General features: G+C 41.4%; 1 protein-coding gene across 6 annotated transcripts in view; it reads right to left on the bottom strand.

Moving 5' to 3' along the window:
- The window catches only part of FAT3 (FAT atypical cadherin 3), a 677,141-nt gene that overhangs the window by 31,122 nt on the left and 632,429 nt on the right, over positions 1 to 13,590 (bottom strand). For all 6 annotated transcript variants that reach the window (XM_016921780.4, XM_009423966.5, XM_054662602.2 and 3 more), the window contains 2 exons: positions 7,999 to 8,133; positions 6,023 to 6,180 (listed from right to left, as the gene is read on the bottom strand). In XM_016921780.4, coding sequence (XP_016777269.4) covers positions 6,023 to 6,180; positions 7,999 to 8,133 — 293 coding nt within the window. The remainder of the gene's footprint in view (positions 1 to 6,022; positions 6,181 to 7,998; positions 8,134 to 13,590) is intronic.

Below are 13,590 nucleotides of genomic sequence, written 5' to 3'. Positions count from 1 at the left end.
CAGTCCTTGTGAAACATGTTTAACTCATAATAGACCTATTCGGGATTATCAGAGCATCTCTCATTCTCACACGTCACGTATTTCTCTATGCTTCAGTATAGACAACTGAATTCTTAGGGACTCTCATTTCTGCCTTTGTAGCTCCATGTTCTTCATCCTGCATAAAATTTCGTAGGTCATGCCACATAAACATGTGTATCTAGAAGGCAGGGGGCTTTAAGAAGCACACAGAGGTGTGGGAATTTTGGAATGCTGAATCAAATTCAGGCTTTGTCATGTACCACTCAGGTACCCTGGAGAGAATGGTCTGGCCCCTCTGGGTTTGGGTCTGGAGAGCAGAGAGAACTGCTATGGCTTATTTTACAAGGCTACTCTGTCCACTGCAGAATGGTTAGCCACATCATACACAGTTAGAACATACATACTTTGCTCTGTCATGCAAATGTGCAAATGTAAAAAGACTGAAGACAAATGTTTATGTTCTCTGAGAGCTTTCAAGTGTAATCTTTCTTTCTTCTTCTTTTTTTTTAGATGGAGTCTCACTGTGTCACCAGGCTGGAGTGCAGTGGCATGATCTCGGCTCACTGCAACATCCAACTCCCTGGTTCAAGGGATTCTCCTGCCTCAGCCTCCCGAGTAGCTGGGATTACAGGCAAGCGCCACCATGCCCAGCTGATTTTTTGTATTTTCAGTAGAGACAGGGTTTCACCAGGTTGGCCAGGATGGTCTTGATCTCCTGACCGTGTGATCTGCCTGCCTCGGCCTCTCAAAGTGCTGGGATTACAGGTGTGGGCCACCGCACTCAGCCTCACGTGTAATCTTATGCTATCATCTTTGTTATTTTATTCGGTTCCACAAAATTGAATGAGTAGATATTGTAAATCATACCAGAATACTTGCTCTATGGCAACTCCTGGATAATTTCCATATTTGTATTTTAATGTAAGTAATAAATCATCAAATGTGACTTTGGGGAGTATCTTCTTCTGGCACAGTCCACCTGCTGTTTTTAACTCTGCGGCTACAAACTGGTGTCCTCAGTCTATTATGAAAAATTGGTGGTGAGAGTGCAATTTATCTAAGTTTTTGTAAAAAGATGTTCAATTAACATATTACTTGGTTCATTCTCCTCTCTCACCCCCACCTCCTACCTCTTTGAATAATCACCAAGTTACATATTCACCAGGGAGAAATGACAGGACTCCGATGTACTCAAATATATCAGAGTTCTATAACTGAAGAACACAAAATTATCTCATACTAACACGGCATGGTTAAGCTTGCTTTTTATTTTTATTTTTGTTGCAAAAATAACAGCAGCAACATTGCTGAATGAAGGAAGCCAGATGCCTACACGATTCTTAGCCTTTTACAAACAAAAATCATTTGGATTGTCAAAATCCTAGGACTTTGAAATTACCAGCTTTGTTTATATGACAAACTAGAACACTGATGCCAAAAGTTACCTTGTGAAAAGTTAATAATCTTTTGCTATTGCACAGTTATATTATTCCAGAGAGAGAAAAGAACACTTTGTCTTTTCATGTCTATGTTCTCTTATACTGGAAAATATATTCTGATCATATTTAATTCTTCTCTGTCTTCAGAGTTGGGTTCACCTAGTTTTAAGTATCTTCTTTAAGAGAATGAAGCTTTCTCAAATCAGAGGAGAAGCTATTTTAATAGAAATTGAGGTGTGCATGAAACTGTAAGAAATGTCTATAGCAACGATACTGAAATGATTTGCTAGGGTTAGGGGTGTAGCTAGGTAATTTGTTCAATGAAATACATAATTGAGAGAGTGTTGTCCTAATGTTATAAAATATTTAGATTCTCAGGATCATTTGAAATCAGTGATGTGCTTTCCCCTGGATTTTTAGTAGCTTGGGGCTTGGAAGACAAGAAATCAGAGTTCTAAGAAGTCCTACTTTTGCAGGAAAGTAGGATTTTGAGTAAAAAATGTAAATTATGGCATGAAGTCTTACTGCTTCAGATTCTTGGTGTGTGGTTATAGCAAATGCATAATAATCATGGAACTTGTAAGAGGATTATTCAATATTCTTTGAAAAGGGGATGTTTAAAAAACTTTTTATGTTTTCCCTGAGTTGGGCACAGTAGCATGTGCCTGTAGTCCTAGCTACTTGGGAGGCTGAGGCAGGAGGATCAAGTGATCAGTTTGAGACCAGCCTAGGGAACATGGTGAGATCTCATCTCAAAAAACAAAAAAACCCACAAACAAAAATACAAAAACCTATTTTTAAGGCTGCCATTAATAGCCATTTGGTATACATTAAGTATTTTAAATGAGTAAATGAATGCATAATCATCCCAGCCCTCTGAATTTCTTCTTTTGATAAACTCCTGTAGTTTATCAAGAGATATCTAACTCCCAACTTGCTCTCCTCTTTCATAGGCCTAGAACCAAAGTGATATTGACTGGCTGTTACTTTGAGCAAGTCATTCAATTTTCTCTGAGCCTTAGTTTCCTCACAGGCAAAAAAAGTAGACACTCATACCTACATGCAAGGGGAATGAGAGTCGAAATTACATGTATGTGAAAGTACTTTGTAAACTCTTAGGTATCTTATTATTACTACAAAATGTAATTAAGGTTAACTTATTTTTTGGTGACATTCTTAAATAGATCATTGAAACTCTCAAATCTTGTAGGGAGCTTCCTTGTTACTCTTTTGATCTATATTGGAAAGATCTGGCCATGCCAAGTGGGCTGTTTTACAAACCAAATGAGCTTTCCCTATCTTCCTTTCAGTTTAGGGGTCTGAAGCTAGCCATGTCTGAGAATCATCAGAATGTAGCAATGAATCATTTATAACTTCCCCCGAAAATAAAACGTGTGATAGTTATAGATTAACAACCATATTCTCCTTGTGCTTTTGCCATGATACTGGAGATGGAAGACTGACACAGAGATAAAGTGTTCTCCTACTCATTTCTCCTTACATCTCTTCTGGTGATTTGTCATGTTTCTTTCTTCTTTTTAAAAAATCTTTTCCAGATCTCCCTTTGAAAAAGAATGCCATGTTTCTTTTATAGGTGTGAGGAAAGTCACAGAGCCTATCTGACCATTTTCATTGTTGCTTTGGCTGCCAGGAACCTCAGTTATGGTTTGGGCTCTACTGAAGTAGTTCACCTCGGTCTAGACTTTCTCATAATGATATTCTACTCTACCCAACTTCACTGGTTGGCTCTTAACCTTGTATTTTCATCTTAATGGTACTTTAATTTTATTGCATTTGGATGCTTATGGTAAGCCTTGAATTTCTTTTGGAAGAAGATAGGGTATCAATGGTAAACAGAAGAATGAGTGCCTTTTATTATTGCTGAGAGACAGTGATATTCTTTGTCCATGAGCATTTTCACTTCTCGAGGTCTCTGTGCAATTCTTTAATTGTCTGTAAGGGGCGCCCTTCACCCCACTGAGTACTTTAAGTACTTTTTAGAGAATGTGCTCTGACTGGGAAAATATAAACAACCAAGAGGTGCAATTTAAACAAAGCATTTCAGCTTAGTTGTTGAACCAAAGTGCAAGGCACATACTGTACCTAAAGCCAAGGAAATTAAATCTTGCATGAGGCTGAAAATGTTAAGCAAACAGATTCAAATCCCCTTAGTGGATATTCCTGGCGACTGTAGGAGAATAACTGCAATAGTTTAGTACAGCTGTGTCCTGCTTTGGGCAAACCCAACATATGAAAAGCAAACTTACAGAACAGACAGATTGGGAGTGATTATTCACATCACAAAGGGATTAATGGAAGGGTTCCTTCAAATAGCATCCATCTCTAGTTTATTAGAATTCCATTTACCAAGATTCAATTTACACAACTTTCAGAAACATGCTTGTTTCATGAAATACAATATACCTTAGGAGCTGGAGCTGCCTAAAAGGCTTAATTATTCTTCTTTCGTATCCTCTGGGATCTGCACATTTTAGACTTTTGCCAGTGAAGTGTCAAATCACAAGCTCCATTTTAGGATCAAGCCATTCAGGTTCAATATTTTTGTTCTCTCTCAAATTTAATGCTCTATAAGAGATTTACTAATAGAAACTATTTTCAACCACCAGCCCTGTTAGAGCATGAAGGAGGAGACAGAAAGGTCAGTGAGGCCCACGTAGAGCCCTAAGAGCTGGTAGCTCTGAATGCTCCAAACACTTTCCCAGCAATTATACAAAACCTCAACTCTCAGGGCTATTTAGAAAATGATCTACTGACCCAAGGCAGGCTGCTTCCGGGGCCAGAAGAAAATAAAGGCAGGACTTAGGTTTTTGAGTTTTTCTTCTTTCACCATGAATATCTGATTTGAATGCATCATTCTCTAAAACTGTGCAATCAAAGTACTTTTCTTATTTTCTTTTAAAAATATTGCTTTCCTTTCTGGACCTTAAATTAGAATTCTGAGTTGAATGAATAAGGAGAGTGTGAGACTGCTTACAAAAGTAACCAACTTTTAAACTTCGACTCCCTGCTCACTCAACTATGGCCATCAAATAATACCTGGCAATACCAGGCGTGGGTAAGTAAAGCCCTATGTGATCATTAAGAGAAGCCCACTGGCATTTAATGTTCTCTATTTCTCTCCTTCCTCACCTGCCTTTAGAACTAAAGCCTGGGCCACCTAATCAACTTGGATCTGACATATCAAACAATCAAAGGGCAGAAGCTGGAAAGGTCCACCATGTACTCTTCAAGCGGAAACCTTGGGAAGAAAAAGATTTCTTGCCATTTCCATGTGAAAGGGCATTTTCCACTGGACGGACTCTGAATGTTTCTGAAGAGCATTTACAACAGGCTGACATAGCAACCTGGTGAGAATAGCATGAGATGAAACACGTCTCCCTCCTTCTCCTGCCTTCTCTCCTCCATACTAGAAGGCTGAATCTGGTCTACAGATGCCCAGAATGTGATTTTTAATAAATGAGTTGTAGTAGCAAGATGGAGAGTGAGGGATAGTATGGAGATTAACGGCATGGAGTGAGAGAGACTAGAGTGTGGGATCCAGGCCTCATCACTTATTAGATGTGCAACTTTGGGTAAATAACTTAACCTCTCTGAACCACTGTCCTCCTCTTGATCAAATGGGGATAACATGAAACAAACTTATCATATTAGCTGTATAATAAAAATAAATGATGCACAAAAAGCTGTTATCTTGTTTGCTTGTTTTTGTTTGTTTGTTTTGAGAAAGAGTCTCTGTCACCCAGATTACTGTGCAGTGGCCTCAGCCTCCCAAGTAGCTGGGATTATAGGTGCCGACTACCATGCCTAGCTAATTTTTGTATTTTTAGTAGAGACAGGGTTTCACCATGTTGGCCAGGCTGGTCTCGAACTCCTGACCTCATGTGATGCACCTGCCTCAGCTTCCCAAAGTGTTGGGATTACAGGTGTGAGCCACCACACCTGGCCCATTACCATTATTATTGTTGTTTTCACAAAGGCACCAGAATCCTTGAGGTGAATATAGATGTCAGACTTGCTCTAAAATAAATCTGGCTGCTTTAGGAGCATTTCTGAGGCTAGGAAATGACTGAAAAATTGGGCTACTTGGGTCATGATAGGACATATGAAATCTCCTTTACCCCCTGTCTCCAATTTCCTCCCTGAGCAAGAACAGAAATTGCCTTCAAAAGTCAGTGGGGATAGACCCATGTGGTAGAAAAGGAAACAGCCAATCCTTTTAAAGGACCACCCCTGTTGTGGAATTGATTAGGAGACACATTCTAATGAACTGTTGAGCGATTACAGCTCAAAGGAAGCCAGCCCTTGAACCCGCTCTCAAGAGAGATGCCCCATGTACCAAGAGCCAATTTTGAAGCTGAATGTTCAAAAGGAAATGGGATGTTGGCTCCCTTCCCAGTTCTGCCGCTGCTCCCCTTTGCCCAGAAGTCTGCTTCTGGTCTTCTGAACTTAAAAGACAAAATGATTTCAGCCGTTCCCCAATCCAAGAGCCAAAACACTAACATGAGAACTGACTGCAGAAAAAGATAACCCATTTTAATTACCTTCAGAATTATGCAGGGATTTGCTCTGGTGTACATTATAATCCCATTGCTTTGCAGTGTTCGAAGACGCAGAGCTAGTTTGAAATCCTCTTCTTTGCTATTTTCAGAAAGCCGATATTTGATGTAACTGTTTCCAGCAAAGCTGAGAGAAGTGTGCCCTGAAAAGACCGTTATGAGAAGACATATATATTTTTAACATCCAGAAAGGAACAGAGACACATGAAATCACCCAACAACCACCAACCAAGTTGATTAAAGACCATGCATGAGAAGTTAATGAAGGCATTGAGGAGAAATCATTTTTGATTAAAAACCAGTTTTCCATTTCACATCACACTCTAATTTCAGAGTGAAAAAAATATTAACCAGTCAGCCACCAAATCATCTTATTTGCCTCATGCCAAGAGCCACTTGGTAAATTCCACAACTTGGATTTTCTTAATGTTACTAAATTTCCAACTCCCACTTTCTAAAATGAGCATTATTAAAAGATACCCCTTCATTCCTCCCCCAACCCCCAATCACTTAGGCATTCGAGAACTTTCAGCTCCATGAAACAAAGAAAACAAAACCATTTCCAAATGATATCCATGTTCCCCAAGTATCCTAATGCCTAATAGCTAATGTATGTCATTTGTACTAATGTTGCAAAAAGATAACTGATATAAAGAAAATTCGTGTAGTCACACTTTCACTTTCTGGCCATTAATTTCAAGGCTCCCCTTAAATTTTGTCCAACTCGATTGCTCAATTCTGAGTTCACTCTTTTTTTTAAATTGCCTTCAACTTTATGTTTTAACAAGAAAAGTAATGGCTGAAAAGCTGCCTTGCTGGGGGGAAAGGTGGAATATGTGGAAATATACCAAATGGACAATAATTATAGACAATCAGAAGTTTTCTAGATAGAAAGGAGAAAAGTCAGCAGGAAGTGACTCCAGAACTTAGAAGATTTGGCTTTATGATCCCCCTACCCATCCACCTGCTATATGCACAGTGCATATGTAGAAACAGGAGACAGCATAATTTTCCTGTAATTCTAAGCCTTACATGACTTAGGTAAGCATCCAGGTGGTCCCTTTACTTAATTGCAGCTCCATTCTTGAAATCAGCTATGAAGGAGCTTTGGTTTCTACTTTTAGGAACAGTGCTTCTCTTTGCAAAGGCTGAATTTCTAGAACTCAATGCTTGCAAAGTTCCTTGCACATACTAGGCATGGTTATTTTTTTTATTCCAACTATTTATTGGATCCCAAAATTGTTATCAATGTGCCTATATTTTAAATATACCTAAAGAGGATTCTATTGGTACCCAAAATGAAAAATATTATTTTCTGAGTAAAGAAGTGGCAGAGAATATATGAATCAAATGAAGTATAGAAATTGAATGAAGATCAGAAACAGGATCATTTAGATTAAAATAACTTAAATACTGATTTTTTTTTCCCTTAAGATGCAGAGGTGAGCACCTCTCCAGCTGGAACATGAAGTTAGTTAAACATTTCCAGTAGGGAGTCTGCTTACTTGGTTCACCAGATGGGGATGACTCTAAGGAAGGTCAACAGGATTGGCTTAGCTATGCCTTCTGTGGATCTTGGTTTTGCGGCTGTGGATTTGTGCAGCACCCTGAGCATCAAAGGCCATGCCACAGATCCTCAGATTCCTCTGCCCAACCAACAGCCTTTTATTTTCCACAATTTCACACCCTTAACAGCCATGAGACATGATAAAAAACACATGTTGCAGTCTCTCCATTATGTAAGAAGCCCATAGTCTTTACATGCTCCCTTAGCACAAGCTGCAGCTGTGATAAATCCTAAGTAAATGTGAGTGTGGATGTTAGCTGTGGTCCATTCTAAAGGAAAAGGTTGCATGCATAAAGAAACGTTTTCTGGGAGGACTTGGATGGTGTAATTTACTCAAGGGCAAGTGTTTCAGGAATATGAAATTAGATCTGCATCATTCCACTCCACTCTGCACCTGAGCACTCTCCGAGCTTCCCTGGTGGACACTGGCAGAGGAACGGTCTCCTGCTGGCTTCATAACCGACACACTGCATGTCCCCTGGACACGGCTTCTCCATACAAGGATCGTTGGACCCCGGACACAGTCCTCCTGTGACAAAGGTGGAATATGCATGATCAGTACACAAAGGGATTCACCTTGCACTCCAGGGAAGATAGAAAAGGTTCAAAGGGAACACACAAATGGCTCAAGAGCTGGGATATGTGGGCTCTGAGCTGAGTCACAAAGATGCCACTCAGAAGTAGGCACACCTGAATGGGCTTCACCTGGTGTGGGTGTCCATCCAATTTCCCTACATCTGCCAAATTTCACTGCCAGACTGGTGCAGATTAGGTACAAAGAGTAAACAGAGCTCCTTGTTTTAGGCTAAAATGTGTTAAGTTACATCTGGACCAACTTCAGCTGAAGAAAGATCACAATGCAAGGGCTTGTAGTATTTATTGGAGTGGAGTTTCTGCAGATTGGAAGCTATTTGAATGTATCACTTGAGTTTAGATTTCTTCTGCACCTCCCTCCTGCCCTCAAGAACTTGGAGGTTGATTTCAGAGGGGGAAAAAAAAGACATTTCTAAAGAAAAGTATGACTAATTTTAAGTTGTTGAAACACAACTCACACTGTTTCCTAATCCCTTCTACTACATGCTATGTTATTGATTAGCTGTAAATGTGCCCTACCAGCTATCAAAAAAACAGCAGAATTATCCTTGGCAAGGGAAGGCTTCCCTTCTACCTGTTCGATGTTCACAGCACAGTAAGATGAAAGGTTAATCCCTCAGAAGGGAAATCCTGGAAAGCAGATTAACTGATTAAGGCAGAATTCAGGACCCAAGTGAGTTATTTAAGAACTGTGCAAATATGAACCCACTGAAGGAAGCACATTTTCCAAAGGTCCTGAATATTTCACATGTAATTAGGCTTCTTTTAATCTGGTAAGACTTTCAGTGGTAAAAGAATTATAAAAAAGGAGACACAAATTTAAAAAAACCCACAACTGAAACAGTGGTTTCCTAAATCAGTTAGGCATAGCCTAAAGGAGTGCCCTTTCCCCGTGAACTGAGAATGTGTAGCATACCAGCAGCTCATTCCTCAGCCAGATCTGGCCCATGATCATGCTCCTTTTCATCCTAAGTCTTTCCTTATCATTAAGCATATTGTCCCAGCCAAGTGCAGTGGTTCATGCCTGTAATCCCAGCACTTCGGGAGGCCAAGGTTGGAGGATCACTTAAGGTCAGAAATTTGAGGTTACAGTGAGCTATGATTATGCCACTGCACACTAGCCTGGGCAACAGAACAAGACCCTGTCTCAAAAAAAAAAAAAGCATATTGTCCCAAGGTACAGTCATTTCTTTGGGCAGAAGAAAGCAGGAATTTAATGCTAACTACTTATAAACATTAAAAAAACTGTAATCCTTGACAGGAGCAATATAAGTAGCACCAGCAAACTCAGAATTCATAAATCCCATTTTCCACTGGTTTACAGCTCAGTCATAAAAGACACTCTTGGCACTGATCCAGCTTACAAAGTCTTAGAAGATGAAGGCGTTTTTAACTGAAAATTTGGAAAGGGCTGTACAAATGGTTCTATAATACTTAAGTGCCCTGAAATACATCTTCCTATTTTCCTCCCCAACCATATCTATAGTCCTGCCATGTATTAATCAATATTCATGGAACTTAAAACAGCTGTGTGACCATCTCATGATCTATTTCAAGAAACTTTTGAAAACTAGTTTTTAAATAACTTTTGGTGCATTTATTCAACAAATAATTGTTTGGGGCCAAAGAGGTATAAGGCCTGGGAATGTAAAGATGAAAGGGATGCCTCCTTTCTCTCGCCTCAAGAAACAACATGAAAACACATGACGATAATATAATAAGATAACTGCTTTGGCAGGTAGGTGAGCACAATGGAGGGACCAGAGGAGGAACAATTCTGTCTCCTGGGAGAATGTCAGAAGTCTTTCCAAAGGAAGGGAATATTTTAACTCAGGCATGAAGGGTGAGATCCTTTAAGTAACAAAGGAATGAGCTAACCACAGCTAGTAGCTTAACCTCAGGCCTGCCTTAATGTTTATTCATAATAAGTTCACAACCCTACCAGCTGACTCTGCTGTTTTCACATGTGACTTCATCTCAGTCTCTGATAGCCTGCACACGTCTAAGCTAGCTCCTAAATATTGACCAGTAGTCTATGCTTAAAATGCAAATTGAGCCCAATGCTAACCTCAGCCACATGGAGGTGGCAATGTACACATATGAATCACAACATGCATCCCATCAAATAGATGTAACTTCTGAGTTACTTGGGCATTACCTTTCAAGTACGTATGGAAACAGCAGCTTATGTATTTAAGAAATCTGTTACTTTCTATTCTGTGGACATGCCCTTTCCCTTCTATTTCAGCCAGTCTAAGTCTAAACCTCTTTATTAGCTTCTGTGTTTCTGAGATACAGCTATAGATATTACATTAATAGGCTGTTCTGTTCTAATGTAATGGCTGCATTGCAAAGAAACCTTGAATCATCAGAAATCCAGCTTAAAAGCCACTGTTCCAAAGGGGGAAAAAAGGGCCAGATAATTTCAGATGCATGATAGCAAAGATATTTATCCCTATAGGAATAATGGTAACATTTTTAAAAAACAGCTATAAGTGAATACAATAAAAATTAAACTCTGTATTTCAGAACAAATCTAGCGTTTGGGTACTTCTACCTTTTATTCACATGTTTTGGCCCTTTCTTTTACCATCAGTCCCACCCTGGTAATTAGCACAGTGATGGTAGCGATAGCCTGTCTGGAATGGCCACTGTGAAGATGCCAGCTGCAGCAGGGAAGGCATGGCTGGGGTTGCATGCTCCATGGGGCTGGTGGGAGCCCCACCCCCCTATTGAGTTGGCAAGTGTGAACCCTGCACTCCTGGGCACAGCCACAGCTGCCCAGCCACAGCTCTGGACCTGGGCATCCCTGCACTCTTGGATGCCCAGGAAGCCCCACCCCTTTCCCCTGCAAGCTCAGAAGTGCCTGCTCCTGCTCCTTGACCTCTCCCTGCTCCCAGCACCCACTCCAATTTTGAAGCGAAGTTGTGGCCAAACCTGGGTTCTGTTGCAACCTGGATGGATATGCATGTATTCAGGGTGGTGCTAACACATCAGTCCCGCTGCCACCTTGGGCCCATCTCAACTTTGTGCATAGATGAGCACGGGAGGGAAGCTGCGGGGGTGCTGAGGGTGGCTCAGCACAAGCCTGCAGGTGCCCTTCAGAAAATGAACAGCCTGGATATGGTGGATGACATGTTGATGGTGGCAGGAGGCAGATGGGCTCCTGGACAGAAAAGGGCAGGTCCCCAGTGATGCCCCACCTTCAAGCCAGGGACTATCTGAAGCCTGGGGGCTGGGCTGTCAGTTCCAGGTATTCCACAGACTGGAGTGAGAACTTATGGTGCTTTTTCTGGGTCTGCCATGGCCAGCCATGGACCAATCAGCATGCATGTCCTCTCTTCTGAGCCCATAAAAACCCTGGATCCTGCCAGACTCAAACAGATATCCAGACTAGCAGCTGCAGAGAGGAGCTACCCACTGTGGGTCTCCTTTCTGCTGAGAGCTGGATACTCCTTGGGACAACCTGCCTGCAGTAAGGGGCTACCCACAGCGGGGCTCCTGAGAGCTGTTCTGTCACTCAGTGAAGCTCCTCTCCACCTTGCTCACCTTCCACTTGTCTGTAATTCATTCTTCCTGGACACAGGACAAAAACTCAGGATCTGAGGAATGGTGGGACTGAAAGAGCTGTAACATAAACAGGGCTGAAAAACACCTCCCCTGCTCTCCATATTGCGGGCAACAAGAAGGAGAGAAAAGCCCAGACCTAGGGGATCCCCAAGTCAGGGCTGTGACACTCTCTTTGAGGTTCTGTGGTTCCTGGTATCTCCAAGCTTCTGGGCACCACTGCATTCTGCATGTCCGGATGCAAGTGCCTGCAGCAGAAGCCATGTGTGGTACATCTGGTCCAGCTGCAGCCTCACACAGAGCTGGTACCTGGGCTGGCGCCTGGAGCTGCCTGCCCTGCCATAGCAGTGGGCGTGCCTTGCTGTGCACAGTGGCCGAACCCCATGCTTGCTCATGTGCCAGCATGCCTGGCTGTGCGCAGTGGCCCACACACCCCTCACTACTCCACGCCTGGCTTGCCCTTGGCAGGTGTGGGATCTGGGCCAGTAGTGTGAGTCAAGTGCAGTCTGCTGGGCTGAGTGGGCAGAAGAAGCCCAGTGGGTGTGAGAAATACTCAGGCAAAAGGTGTCACCAGCCATAGAGGTTTTCAGCTGGAGAAGCAACACCCCAAGGATCCTGTGACAACAGGGTTCCTCACTTTCTTACCCATATCTCCTGTTTTAGATTAAAGCACAGAGGTAATTAGACCAGCAACTGGAGCTCAGCCTCATAGCTCTTTTTCTTATTTCCTTCTGTCATAACCCATAGCATGACATGTAATTAAATCATGGTCATTAATTAATGGATTATGTTAGATCCAGTCCCCACTGTGAAAACTGTAGTTTGAGGATGTGTAAAAAAATACTCAAATATAAATATTATAAGTACATTCTAAGATGAATAATATCAATATAAATATTAGATATATAATCATGAGTATTTATATTCATTCCAGCAGCAATGACTTTTCTAGGTTCCTTTTCTTTCTTTCTGTTTTTAATAGGTTCTTTAGGATTAAGGGGATAGTTTTTGGCAAGGATAGTTTTTGTACCTCTTGATGTTTTAAAAATCCTCTGGGGACTCCTCCCTGAGTTCCAGCCTGGAAATGCTCAGCCATAAACATTTGGGCTCTGGCTGCTGTTGTCTGTTTGCTCCGCTCATGGGCCCACTCTCTTGTGGCTCAAGGAAGTATGAAGGCAGATTAGAATCTGCAGGCCAGTGTAAATGTAACATCCTCCTTAGCAGGGGACAGATGTGATCATGTGTGCAAACTGCAGTGTATGCCCAGCAAAAACTTTTAGTTTTTGAAAAACAGATTCCTCAAAAGGAAATAACACCCATATGCCACATTGCAGTTCTTTCCTCTCTATGAACTATTGTAAAAAATTAAGCCCTTTATGAAATATGTATTGTCAGAGAGACTTAACCTTTGTATGCCAACCCTGAACAATGTTATGTGTCCCCTTGGTCTCAGATATACCCATGTCTGGGTCCAGGAAACACTTTTCTGGGGATAGCAACCCTCTTTCCAGCCCAAGCCCTAAATTCTTTATCTAAATAGAAGCTAGTAAGCTTTAAATGGATGCTGAAGGGTTAACTCGCTTTTAGAAATCACATGTTTCTGTCATCTCCTTTTCAGGAAGTGTATACACCTGTTATTGTTAAAAGCCTTAAAGACCCCCTCTCTGGTGGCAAACACTGCTCCATTGGCTTCAGAGTACCAGTTAAGAGAAGGCAGTATCAACTCCTACTGGCTTCTGGGAGAAAGTTTATCTTATTAGCTATCATGAAGTAATGCAGCTTTAATTAACTTGTGCTGTGTTTGGTGATAGCTTGGGGGATGTGG

Source organism: Pan troglodytes, chromosome 9 (genome assembly GCF_028858775.2).
Source record: "Pan troglodytes isolate AG18354 chromosome 9, NHGRI_mPanTro3-v2.0_pri, whole genome shotgun sequence".
NCBI classification, from domain to species: domain Eukaryota; kingdom Metazoa; phylum Chordata; class Mammalia; order Primates; family Hominidae; genus Pan; species Pan troglodytes.
This window is presented reverse-complemented; position numbering and strand designations above follow the sequence as displayed.